The 13,620-nt window shown below is 42.7% G+C and overlaps 1 protein-coding gene across 8 annotated transcripts in view; it reads left to right on the forward strand.

The window, feature by feature from the left end:
- Nucleotides 1–13,620, forward strand: part of LOC122543156 (histone acetyltransferase KAT6A-like) — a 295,041-nt gene that overhangs the window by 210,235 nt on the left and 71,186 nt on the right. For 6 of the 8 annotated variants that reach the window (XM_087984360.1, XM_087984358.1, XM_087984356.1 and 3 more), the window contains 2 exons: nt 4,474–5,333; nt 10,862–10,980. In XM_087984360.1, coding sequence (XP_087840486.1) covers nt 4,474–5,333; nt 10,862–10,980 — 979 coding nt within the window. The remainder of the gene's footprint in view (nt 1–4,473; nt 5,334–10,861; nt 10,981–13,620) is intronic. The other 2 variants (XM_087984362.1, XM_087984363.1) reach the window with 1 other exon arrangement.

Consider the following 13,620-nt stretch of genomic DNA (forward strand, 5'->3'; position numbering starts at 1 on the left):
ATTGCCTTAGGGATAAGAAAATCATGGAAGTGCACACGTGGCTAAAGGAGTGGTGTGGGAAAGAGGGGTTTCATTTCATGGAGCATTAGACTTGGTTTTGGAACAGGAGGGATCTGTACCGGTGGGATGGTTTCTATCTGAACGGATGTAGAGCCAATGTTCTTGCGAAAAGGTTAAATAGGGTGGTCACTCTGACTTTAACCGACTGAATCCGGGGAGAAGGGAAGGGGAAAATGACAGGAAGGAGGATGGTAAATGGATAGGTAAGCAGCAGGTGTGAGGAACTGTTTAACTGCATGGCAGACTATGAAGGAAGTGAAAAGGAAGGATTACTCGGGGATATTATTGATGGAGATATTGGAATTCATAAAGAGGGTACAAAAGTTAACATAAGGGCACTTTCTCTGAATGCTCGTAGCATCCGTAACAGTTAACGGCACAAATCGTCGCGAATGAATGTGATTTAGCCATTGCGGAGACATGGTTACAGGAAGGTCATGACTGGGAGTTAAATATCCAGGGGTATCAGACTGTTCAGAAGGACAGGCAGGAAGTTAAGTTAAGGGAGGTGTTGGAGCTGTGATATTTCAGGACGACATTAGAGCGGTGATGAGAGATGATTTAGGTTCTATGGAGAATAAAGTTGAATCCATGAGGGTGGAAATGATAAATTCCGAGAAGAAAAAGTCACTGATAGGTGTAGTCTATACGTCACCAAATAATAACATCACGTTGGGGCAGACACTCAACAAAGGAATAACTAATACCTGTTAAAAATTGTACAGCAATTATCATGGGAGATTTTAATCTACATGTCCATTGGTCAAATCAAGTCGGTAGCGGTTGAGGAGGAGTTCATTGAGTGTATCAGCGTTAGTTTTCTTGAACAGTATGCAATGGAATCTTCAAGGGAGCAAGAGGTCCGAGATGTGGTCCAGTGTAAGGAGACAGGAATAATTAATGATGTCATAGTTGGAGATCCCCTTGGAAGGAGTGATCACAGTATGGTCAAATTTAGAATACAGATGAAAGTGCGAAGATAATACAATGCCGGAGTCCTGTGCTTACACAAAAGAGACCACAATAGGATAAGGGAGGAGTTGGCTAAAGTAGACTGGGAAGCAAAGGCTTTGTGCTCAAAGTGCTCCGCAAATGTAAATACCAGTAACAAGGAAGGACTGGAGGAGTAGGGGTAATCTGCCATGGGTGTCCAAGGAAATAGGGGAGGCTATCAAATTGAAAGGGAAGGCATACAAAGTGCCAAGATCAGTGGGAAACTAGAAGATTGGGAAGGCTTTAAAGGTCAACAGAAAGCCATGGAAAAAAAAGCTATAAGTAAAAGTAAGATGGATTAGGAGAATAAGCTAGCTGAGAATACGAAGACAGATTGCAAATGTTTCTATGAATATATAAAGTGAAAAAGAGTGGCTAAAGCAAACATTGTTCCGTTAAAGGATGAGATAGGGAATTTAGTAATGGACTATAAGGAAATAGCAGAAGCATTGAGTGGGTATTTTGTGTCGGTCTTCATAGTGGAAGACACGACTAACGTGAGGACCTGGAAACAATCATCACCAAAGAGGTAGTGTTCGCTAAGGTAATGGAGCTAAGGGTCTGCAATCCATCCCAAGGTGCGAAAAGAGATAGCAGGAGAAATAGCAAATGCACTTGTAATTTTCCAAACTTCACTGGACTCTGGCACAGTTCCAGCAGCTGGGAAAGCAGCAGATGTGATGCCAATGTTTAAAAAAAGGTGGTGGACAAAAGATGGGGAATTATAGACTGGTTCGCTTAACGTCTGTAGTAGGGAAAATGTGTGAGTCTGTTAGCAAGGAAGAAATAGTGAGGCATCTCGTTAGAAATTGTCCCCTTGGGCAGACACAGCATGGGTTCATGAAGAGCAGGTCATGCTTAACAAATGTACTGGGATTCTATGAAGAAATTATGAGCACCTTGAACAACAGGGGTCCAGTAGATGTGGTGTATCTAGATTTCCAAAAGGCATTTGACAAGGTGCTGCACAAAAGGCTGCTGCATAAGATGGATGCATAACATTACAAGCAATGTATTAGCATGGATAGAGGATTGGCGAACAGGAATCAAAGAATGGGAATAAACATGTGCTATTCTGTTGACATTCAGTGACTAATGGTGTGCCTCAGGGATCAGTGTGAGGAACACAATTATTCACAACTTACACAGATGATTTGGAGTCGAGGACCACGTGTAGTGTGTCAAAGTTTGTGCATGACGCTAAGATGAGTGGTACAGCAAAGTGTACAGAGGACTGTGAAACTTCACAAAGGGACATGGTTTGTGAGTGGGCAAAGGTCTGACCGATGGAGTACAATGTTAATAAATGTGCAGTCATCCATTTCGGGAGGAATGACCGTAAAAAGGATCTGATTGGTTTCAAAAAAAGTTCATGCTGCTATGCAGAGGGACCTGGGTGTCCTTGTGCATGAATCGCGCAAGGTTGGTCTGCAGATGGAACAGGTAATTAAGAAGACAAATGGAATTTTGTCCTTCATTGCTCGAGGGATTGAGTTTAAAAGCAGGGAGGTTATGTTGCACCTGTACAAGGTGCTGGTGAGGCCACACCTGGAGTACTGTGTGCAAGTTTGGTCTCCTTACCTGAGAAAGGATGGACAGGCACTGAAGGGGCTGCAGAGGAGGTTCACTCGGTAGGTTCAGGAGGTTGGCTTATGAGGCGGGGCTGAGTAGATCGGGGTTATATTCATTGGAATGCAGAAGAATGAGTGCTATTTTACAGAGACACACAAAGCTTTGAAGAGAATAGACAGAATAGAAAGAGAGAGGATGTTTGCACTGGCAGGTGAAACGAGGACATAGCCTCAAAATTAGGGGGAGGATAGATTTCAGACTGAATTGAGAAGGAACTTCTTCACCCAGAGGGTTGTGAATCTGTGGAATTCCCTGCCCAGTGAAGGAGTTGAGGCTTCCTCAGTAGGTGTTTTTAAAGCTAAGATAATCTTTTGAACAGTAAAGGGATTAAAGGTTGTGGTGAGTATGCGGGTAAGTGGAGCTGAGGTCACAAAAAGATCAGCCATGATCTTAGTGAATGGCAGAACACGCTCGAAGGGCCAAATGGCCTATTCCTCCCAGTTATTGTATAAAGTAAACAAGAAATGTTGGCTTTACAGAAACATGGTATTGTACAGAGTGTTGCTGCAGTATTTACTTACAGTCAGCAATTTATCCTCGCCAGGAGAGACTAAATCCTGATAGTGCAACTGGTGAGCATTGGTAGAGACCTAATCAACATTTTAGATGCTTCTGTTTCAGTTCTAGTTTTGCTTGTATCCATTTCCATTCTCGGGCACACTCCAAGATATGAGTACATCTGTCCTTGCCTTGGATCCTGGCTCCATAGCTTGTTGCACTCAGTACTCATTTTTACTGACGCTCCAAGCCCCTTATCCAATTCTGTTCAGGGGCACCATTAATAACTGCCATTACTATGAATCTGTGCATCTGGGAAAAATCTTCCCAATCTCATCCCTTCACCTTAGTTAACAGTTTTCAGAGGCATTACTCAATTCCTTGTACTTCTTACGTGAGCTTCGATATTCCAAATCAATTCTGATTAAGCAGGTAAGCAACAGGCTCAGTGATGGAGTGCTTTGTTCGTCGTGCACTGACCTGCTCACGAGTCTTGCCGTTGTTGTGGGATTAGCAACTCGTGATGGCTTCACATAAGAATCTTTTGCTTCAGCATGCAGCTGGAATGTGCAAACCTGAATGGAAAACGCATCACACATTCCATGGAAAAATGGGAAGAATGAAAAGTCCAATCATAGAATCTGTCCTAATTGCATAGCAGTTCTGTTTGTTGAGGTGTGTTTTATATTTCTCAATTTGCAATATATGTGTTTGTGACATATACCAGCACCATATTGTTGACTTAATGCACCTGGTCCTTCCAGTACAGAACAACCCTTCAGTGTTGATTGCATCCCACTTAATGTGGACCATGTTACAAAATTGGAATGTTCTTTTTCCAGAATACTGCCGCCACCCAAGAGTGGGGCAGTCTTTTCCACGATTCAAACCACCAACTCTCAAATTGTATTAATGCCTCAAATAAAAAGCTATGTCTTGAATATTTTCCAGCAATAAAAAAACAAATTCATTTGTCAGAAAAGGTAATGAGCCAAGCACCATCAGCTTTTCACTTGCTCCATAAGAGTCATGTCTTCTTGAATGTTCTGGTATATTCGTGTAAAAGGGTAGCTTTATAAACATTCACCGAACATAAGATGCCTCTTTTCCAGCAGGTGGTGTACTATACCTTTCAGTTTTGTGCCACTATTTGTGAATTATAAATTGATTCCTTGTTTTGTAACACTGATTTCTTAATGGCAAAATAAGTTGCGTTTTAGAAGCGGTTGGTTCAGTCTACGAAAGTGCTTTTTGAATCATCAAACCTGAATACTTTGTCTCCTTCCACAGATCAAAAGGTTCTCAGCCGTTTGACAAGGAGAGGCAAGGTCCTGGTCGGGGTCGTAAGCGCAAAATCTCAGCAGTCCCATCGAAGCCGGGACGATTGGATGGACTGAGCTCCTTGAATTCGCGAACCACCAAATCCTCCCGCCTGAAAATGAACAAGAAAACCAAAGGGCTCATTGATGGCCTTAGCAAATTCTTCACCCCTTCGCCCGATGGCCGCAAGCCACGGGGTGAACTCCTGGACTTAGCTGAGCAATACAGGCTTAAACGAAAGGGCCCACGAAAATCAAGCACTTCTGACAACAGCACATGGCCCACAGGTACTGCACTGACCTCATTAACCCCTGCATGCCCAGTATCACCTGACATGTCTGTACCAGCACGAAGGTGCCATTTAAGCAGCATCAAATCATCTCCCTGTACTAGCCGTTTTGATAACGTCAGTAAGCAGGCATTCACTGGCCATTTAAATGTATGCAGAATGCCCAGGTTAAGAAAGGAGCCAACTGACATTGCTTCCTCTCTGTATACTCCCAAACCCTCTGATGAAGCAGACACTGAATTAACTCCTCCTTGTCTTACACCTTGTGAACCTTGCCCTACTTCCATTGATAAATCTGCTCTCCCAAGCGATTGGGACAGTAGCAAGAAAAACAATTCCACTTTGCAAATCTCACCATACCTACGACTGAGTACATCCGTAGACACGGCTGCTAAACTGCACTCTCATTATTTCCTGCCATTTTCTGTGAGAGAGAAAGCAATAAGGGGCAGCCGGTGTAAAATGAGACATGGAAAGACGATCCTTTGGCACGGGAAAGGGAACGTGGAATTAGGAAGGAATAAAAGTGCCGAGGACAAGGGTAAGAAGTAAATGCCATGCCATCATGCATCGCTAGCACTAGAAGTTGGCTTTTTATTGCGCTTTTTTTGGGATGCTTCAGTCAGTTGCTGTTGACTTTTGGGAGGGAGGGTTGGACTTATGCCATGAAAGTAGCTCTGCACATTCTCATTTCGTGAAAAAGCACAGTAGGTCCAGTAGAATCTCAAAAGCGAAAAGGCAGATTGATATTTTTGGTAGAGACGTTTATTCACAATATTTTACTTGTCAAATGCTCAAATGTAATCTGCTCTTTATTTTCTATTTTCCTGACTTAATTCCAAATCTCTCATCTTCATGTAATGATTAAAGTTAATGAATTGGCCAGAATATGGATGTCTTGGAAAAGAGGTGGAATTGCAACCCAGAGCGGCTGACTTGCATTGCTTTTCTCCGGCTAGATTGGAAATAAGCGGCGGCACACAAATGTTGCAAGTGAACAAGTGCAGTGTCACCGCTGTTGGGCATATCTTTCATGGCATGAGAGGAACATCCATTTGAAATGGAAAATATTCCTCAAGGTCGAGTTGGCTGAGAAAATCTTGTCACGTGCAGATTGATACGGCCAGATCACTTGCAGAGTATTTTCCTAATTGTGTAGAATTGCATCGTGTTGCCTGTTGCTTTTTATTATTCAAAGCATTTCCACTCACTAGGATTTGTAGGGCTAGAATAAAGCTGGAACTCTTTATTGTGTTAGAGACACACAAGCGCTCTTGTAACTTAAAGATGAGAAATTGGACCTTCTGATGTTCACTCTGCTATTCACTCAGCTCATGACCAGTCTCCTGCCTCATCTCTATCTTTTCTGTACTTACATCAATGTAATTTTATCCATTTCATTTTCTAAAGTTCCAATCTCTGATTTGAACATACACAGTGACCAAATGTCAACAGCTCTCAAGGATAGATCTCTCTTTTCCCCTCTTCACTACCCACATCCTCCTCTTCTCCCTTTTGTGAAAAAAAAAACTCCTTTTCATAATAGAATCTTCTGCCAAACTCCTTTTTCTGAAAAAAAACAATGTTAGTGAGATTTCCCCTCTCCTCTGAACTCGCAGGAATGTAGATTTATTCTGAAAATGAAAATATTGGAACTCCCTTCCTACCTGCATGAAGCAGTGTTGAACCCATTAGGCCAACACTGAGCGCATGGCAGTTGTAACTTCGCTCCGACCATAAGCAATTGCAGCAAGATTTCTTTCCTTGTATAAGCTAGGCACTTAGCAAGAAAGGTTCATGTCGTATTTACTTAGCGAATTGCTTGCTGTGTCTCCAGACGATTTTTCTTGAATTCATATACAAGGACACCTAGATGTCTCTAAGTACCAGCATTGATTTCCCAATCTGTCAACAGTATTCTGCGTTTCTATTTTTTTCTCTATCAAAGTGGCGAACTTCAGATTTCTTCAAGTTAGATGCCAGCTGCCACAATCTTGCCCATTGACTTTCATTGACCTGAATTCCTCTGCAGGTTCTTTTGCGTTCTCCTCAAGCTTGCTTTCCCACTGAAATTTGTATCGTCTGCCATCTTCAGAAGGTTACTCTGTCTCCTCTACTAAGTCTTGTTGTCACCACTAACTAGCTGAGGCTGAAGTGTTGATGCTTATGGCAGCCTGTCAATCCCAATATGACCCAGTTATTCTGGCTGTTGTTTTCTGTCCATTAGCTACTCCTCAATCCATGATTAATATTATACTTGTAAATCTGATTGACCCAAATACCACCATGTACCACCTTGTTGAAGAGTTATTCAAAGTCCTACTTTATGACTCTAGATTCATTCTATTCCCATTTACTGTTAATTCTTACCCATTTTGTAATGCTCATCCTCAAGAGGCATGTTCCATCCTTGATTTGAGGCACTGATGTAGAAAACCATCTTGATTGCATTCTGTGATCAGCACATCCATACTCTCGTTGGAAATGTTGTTTGGCAGAATTATTCAAGTCTGACAGAGTGTGTTTATCCTTGCGACAGATACCTGTGACTTTCTGACCATTACCTTGCTCAACACTGCAACAGTTGTTTTGGGGCCCACAATTATTTATTGCCTTTTAGTGATTTCTCCTGCTATCCCAATTCATTGTACTACTTGATTTTCTGAACTAAGTTTCTTTCTGTTGACGATCTTTATCCTATTTATGTCCATTTAGCACGTCTTTTAAAAATCCAATGACCTGAAGTATTTAATGCTTGTTCTTGGTCATTCAGCACCCATATTTCTGTGATGGTTGATGGATCAAATCAATTTGTTTTTCTCTATGCTATTCATCTGTTTTGGAAGCTTTTGTGCCCATGAACGTAATGCCTTAACTTGCATTTATTTCTGTTTTTCCATGGTGCCATCCTAGTCATGAGCACCCCTGTTTCTTTCCTCAGCTTTTCGTCCACATGTAACGCATTTTGTGTACCTTGACCCAAATAGCTGTCTTATTGTTCTTATGCTGTTGGAATTACCCACAAGCCCATTCAATAATTTCAAGTCCTAGTTCATTTGTTGCCAGGATACGAATCCCAGCTGGGTTAAGAAAGTCTTTCACAACAGAACAGCTCCCTTTTTCTTGCCTACTGATGTCATTACCCCCAAATCAAAGTCCCTGCCTACCACACCATTTCTTCAGCGTTACATTTAACCTTGTCATCTGGTTGACCAAATGTCCGTTCTCACATGGATCAGAGATTATTGCCATCATGTTTCTGAATGTTAGTCTTAGCCCTGGCTCTTCAACTTGTTCAGGAGAATCTCCTCCTTAGCCTTTTATTCTTAATTTCTCAACGGATTGCAATAACTGGATCATTGGACTTGTCAAAGTTACACTCCAGCCGTGCGAGATGTACTTAAGTTTAGATTAGAGTGGTGCTGGAAAAGCACAGCAGTTCAGACAGCATCCGAGGAGCAGTAAAATCGACGTTTCGGGCAAAAGTCCTTCATCAGGAATACGGGCAGAGTGCCTGAAGGGTGGAAGATAAATGAGAGGAGGTTAGGGGTGGGGAAAAAGTAGCATGGAGTACAATAGGTGAGTGGGGGAGGGGATGAAGGTGTTAGGTCAGGGGGGAGGGTGGAGTGGTTAGGTGGAAAAGGAAGATAGGCAGGTAGGACAAGTCATGGAGCTGGAAGGCTGGAGCTGGGGTGAGGTTGAGGAAGGGGAAATGAGGAAACTACTGAAGTCCACATTCATGCCCTGGGGTTGAAGTGTTCCGAGGCGGAAGATGAGGCGTTCTTCCTCCAGGCGTCGGGTGGTGAGGGAGCGGCGGTGAAGGAGGCCCAGGACCTCTATGTCCTTGGCTGAGTGGGAGGGGGAGTTGGAATGTTGGGCCACGGGGCGGTGTAGTTGATTGGTGCGGGTGTTCCAGAGATGTCCCCTAAAGCGCTCTGCTAGGAGGCATCCAGTCTCCCCAATATAGAGGAGACCGCATCGGGAGCAACGGATGCAATAAGCCTTGGGCCAAGGAAGCTGCACTGCCTTTGGAATTTCCAATCATGGCTATTGACTGTTTAATTGTCCTGTCCCACATGATGACGATATCCCTTTTGACTCAACCACCTTTCAAGCCCTCCCATACCATGGCATGATGACCCCTTATCAGAGTATCTAAGTAACACTTTGTCTGCCTATGCCAGTTTTACAGCTGTGCGCTGACATTTCTGAAAAAGCGTATAACGCAGGTGTGCCTATCTGGGAATGTAATGCTCTCCACAACTTCCAGTTTCAATTGTAACATATCACCTCAGTTGCTTCCCACTTGTTTTTATTTGTTCATTTGGTCACTGTATATGTATCTCATTCTTTTATTTGATGCTTTAGTTCTTAGTTTTTAAAACTCATTTCTTGATTATTTCTTTATCCATAAGCATACTTCCTTGATTTCTGCCTTCTGATATGATGTCGCTTAGTGTTATTTTCTCCCGATGCAGTTTGTATCTCTCGCCTTCTGTTGCATATATGTTTCAATATTTGGGACTGCTGTTAGTGGCCCCCACACTCCCTAGTTCTACTACTTTTCTGTTGCTTCTTTGTAAATACCCGGCATTGTTTGGATTGCTCCTCATTCTGTCATGCCGAAATACTTGGGGTCACTCTGGGTGCACCTGACTGTTCTGCTGTGTTTCCCATGAAATACGTGGGGGTTTCTCCCTCATTTATTGTTGCCTCACCTTTATGTTGCTGCTTTACCATCCGTCACTTGAGCTTCTCAGTTACTTGTCCGTGCTTTCTCTTAAACTAGAAAGAGCAGCTTTTCGAGAAGAAGATTTTTTTTTCTAAACTATTGCTGTCCTCTGCTTGTCCTCTCCCCATTTCCTCTTCCGATACAGAACTACTTCAGTGCTCAGATGATCTGAGTTAGCCCTTATCAGAAGGATTGGTCTGTGGAGTTTAAATATCCTTTTACCTACCTTGGGTAGTGGAGAAGTGAGGGTACTGAGTTTCCTGTCCAAAAATTAAAGATTTGTCACTTTGTTGAGTAGTATGCTGCCATACCACATTATGCGATGCTGCAAGCCTCGTTTGCTCATATAAAAATTTTGATTTGGTATTTTGCTTTGGTTAAGTGTAGAAGTGATTACGAAGTTGCATCCATTTTCAAACAGCAAGTTCTGAACTGTGCAAGAGGACCACGATTCTCACAACTAAATTAGTATTTCGTTGTAACTTTTGTCCTTGGTTATGTACCCATGAGCATATTTAATTGAAGCTGCTACTGCCTTCTGCTTTGTCTGGTGTGTAATATTTGCTGCCCTGTTTGTTTATATTGTTTTTATTTTCTAGTCTACATCGACTGTATTCGGCCATTCTTTTTTTGTTCCCCCCCCCCCCCCGTACCAGTGATACCGGCTTGTGTCTTTTCAGTGATTATACTTTGCCATCCTTGTTAGTGGTGAGTTCCTGATCTTAGCTGTGCAGATGCAGGGTGCTCCAAACAGAGTTGAGGTACTTCCCCACTGAAAGAAACCGGTAAATGAAAGTGCTCCTGTTCTACCTGCAAGAGTCAGAGCACTCACTGGCAGAGTCTTGAGGTTAGTTTGCCTCACCCTGTTGTTTGGGAAGTGGAGGAAATCCACCTCAGCAAGCTGACCGTTAGCACTTGAACTCTGAAACTTATTTGGTGTTTGGAGTTGAATCTTCAACTGCACAAACAGCACTTGAATATAGGATATTGTTGCACCCTCTTCGGGCTGTGGAGTTTTCAGTTGGAGCTGACTTGCTGCTGTAATGGAAAAGAAAACATGAACCTCCAAGCGGAGCAACAGAAAAAAAGAGAATTTCTGAATGAAAGTAATCAGCAACCAGGACAGTGTAACGAATAGTTATCCCTTAAATGGCTTGCTATGTTTTTTTAGATTTGTAGACATCAATGCTGCTGCTTTGCTCCATACACATTTTGCAGCTGTCCAAATACAGGTTTTCAGTTGTCTAAGACTGCTTCCCCACAAGCCAAGGATTCTTGTAGGTGGGTATACCAGAGTAAATTCCTTCCACTAATATCAGGTTTTTCTAAATCTGCAGACAATCAGGACTCGTGGAGCTGCAAACGTGAAATTGAGGATGACCAATCGCTGAACAAGGACATTGTGACTGAGAAAGACTTGGACCTTTTTCAACACGTTCAGGAGCTTGCATTGGAGGTAAGATGAAGCACAGCAATATTTTGGTGAACATTGGCTTGAAATTTACTGACTCGAGGATCAGAGATAAGGTAGATATTTTTGAGATTTGCAGGAAATAAAAATGTGATAAGCTGATAAGAGTGAAGACACTTGGACTGAAATTTTCTTTCGCAGTTTTGTAAAATAAAATCATTGGGGTTATTTGCAAAATGTGAGAGAATAAATTGGCATCAGATGTATTAGAATATTCTCCATGATAGAATGTCATGAAGGACTTGAATCCAAAGCTCCAAGTGCAACACACAATTGGATGTGGAGAGAAAATGTGTGCGGCCAGCTGACTGTATCACAAAGTACCATGTTGGTAGGTCACTGGCTATTAAGTGGTTGAGAAAACAGAGTTACTACACTGCAAGCAGTGGGGATTTTGAGCTGAACAGTGCAATTCCAGGTCCAGCTACATTATATTGGTAACCCAAATGTAGTTTTATATAGACAAAGAAGAAATCCCAGCAATAGTGAGTTGGCTAAAAAATGTACATGAGGATGTGACTTAAACACTGCTTGCCTGAATGTGGTGGTTTGTTTGCTAATGTGCATCATCCATTGCAGCCAAAGTGTTAACATGCCCCGCTTCTTCCTGTTGACCAAATAGATTATCCAGAAGGTGTTATAAGCTCTGAGTTCTGAATTATTCTGAAATTCTTTTGTACTTGTTAATGTCCATCAGTAAAGAGGTATGAGCAGATTTTTTGAGGCAAAATTTGAGTTTCCTTGTAACCTTCAAAGGAGATGTCGTGTTGAGTAAAAGGTATCTCTGTGCTGGTGTGACTGACCTGATTGTAGTCGAAAGTTCAGGTTGGTATTGGGTTCCTATTCACATGCAAGTTTAGAAGAGGATAGAAGTGGATAGCAAGGAGCAGATCGTGTACAACATAGGTCAGAAACCACAGAACCTTCTTTCACTGTTCCTTTGGTTCCGCAAATCAGTACAAAACTGAGAACTTCTTTCTGAAAGGTGGTTCTTTGTTACTCATCCAGTTGTGGCGGGTCTGTGCCCAGGAATCCTCCTTTTTCAGAATTTGTTGTTCACTGTTCAGATCCTTTCTTGAGTTACTGTTTCAGCTTTAGCTGTTTTGTCTTGCCCCATTTTTCAACTACCACGGGTCTCATTGTGTGGAAGTGTTCAAGTGAAGGAGAGGAGCAGTTCATTTTGTTTTGAGAAAGCTGTCAAGTATGATTATCTGTCAAACTCAGTTTGCAGTTATTGACTGTGAATTGCTTGACCCAAATGCAATGATCTTTGTGCTAGAGAATAAACAAAACAGCTGGATCGGTGAAGTGAATACACCTTCACATTCAGTTGTACTTGTTCTCTGTATAGTTGGAGCTGATAATGATGAAAGAGCGCATATTTCTACATTTGCCAAGTGTCGTTTCGCTGATGTTTTACCCAATGAACATTGGACGAGATGCACTTACATTGAACCTTCAATGTAAATCATGAAAGCAAATCATGATTCGGGCGGCACGGTGGCACAGTGGTTAGCACTGCTGCTTCACAGCGCCAGAGACCCGGGTTCAATTCCCGACTCAGGCGACTGACTGTGTGGAGTTTGCATGTTCTCCCCGTGTCTGCGTGGGTTTCCTCCGGGTCTTCCGGTTTCCTCCCAAAGATGTGCAGGTCAGGTGAATTGGCCATGCTAAATTGCCCGTAGTGTTAGGTAAGGGGTAAATGTAGGGGTATGGGTGGGTTGTGCTTCGGCGGGGCGGTGTGGACTTGTTGGGCCGAAGGGCCTGTTTCCACACTGTAAGTAATCTAATCGCAGGATTGTAATCAGACAAAATAATGGATTGCAAACTAAAAATAAGAGGCTGTTTAAACCAAAAGTATGGGTAAAGAGGTGGGCTTTGGTGGGGTGGGTGTGTGTGCTGTACCAAAATAAGATCCGAGCTTAAGGGCCTACACACTTGAAGGTATGATTGTTGTTTGGAGTGAAGAAAGGAGAAGATGCAGAAGAACTTGCAACAACAACTTGAACATAATCAGATGTCCCAAGGTACTTCAGTTCATGACACCCAGCCATACAAGGATGTGTTGGATCAGCCAAGTAGGTGAATGTTAAGAAATATTGGAAATCTGGAAGGAGAGGCAGAAAGTTGTAGGGGGTGTATTCCAGAGTGTATGTTCCAGGCATTTTAATGACCACTGGTCGAATGATCAATTTTAGGACGAATATCCCTTGTGGGCTAATGTTCTGCCAAGGCAACCTCCCAAGATCTGCGCAGACAGCTACTTCTGCAAGTGGAAGCCAATGCATTGTCACCCCAATTGACATGTGCAGAACATGGCAGCATCAATGTAATGGAAGGAACATTGTTTGGGGCTGCACAACAGGTCAGGATTAGAGAATGCTGCAACGTTTCTTCTGTGCTGAACTACCACACACCGATTGGCATCTGGATGCTGATGCTGCACGTCTGTCTCAGAATTCTGAGCACCGAAGACAAGTTAGAGGGAGTATTGTTGTGTTTACGGATCACGGGAGGGCCAAGCTCATGGAGGGATTTGGAAACATCTAAGAGAGCATGGATTACAATTTTAAAATGAAAACCTTACTTGACTGTGAGCCAATGTAGATTAACTCTTGTCTGTGG

Source organism: Chiloscyllium plagiosum, unplaced genomic scaffold, assembly GCF_037043375.1.
Source record: "Chiloscyllium plagiosum isolate Xiang-an unplaced genomic scaffold, Cpla_swu_hap1 HiC_scaffold_48, whole genome shotgun sequence".
Classification (NCBI taxonomy): Eukaryota; Metazoa; Chordata; class Chondrichthyes; order Orectolobiformes; family Hemiscylliidae; genus Chiloscyllium; species Chiloscyllium plagiosum.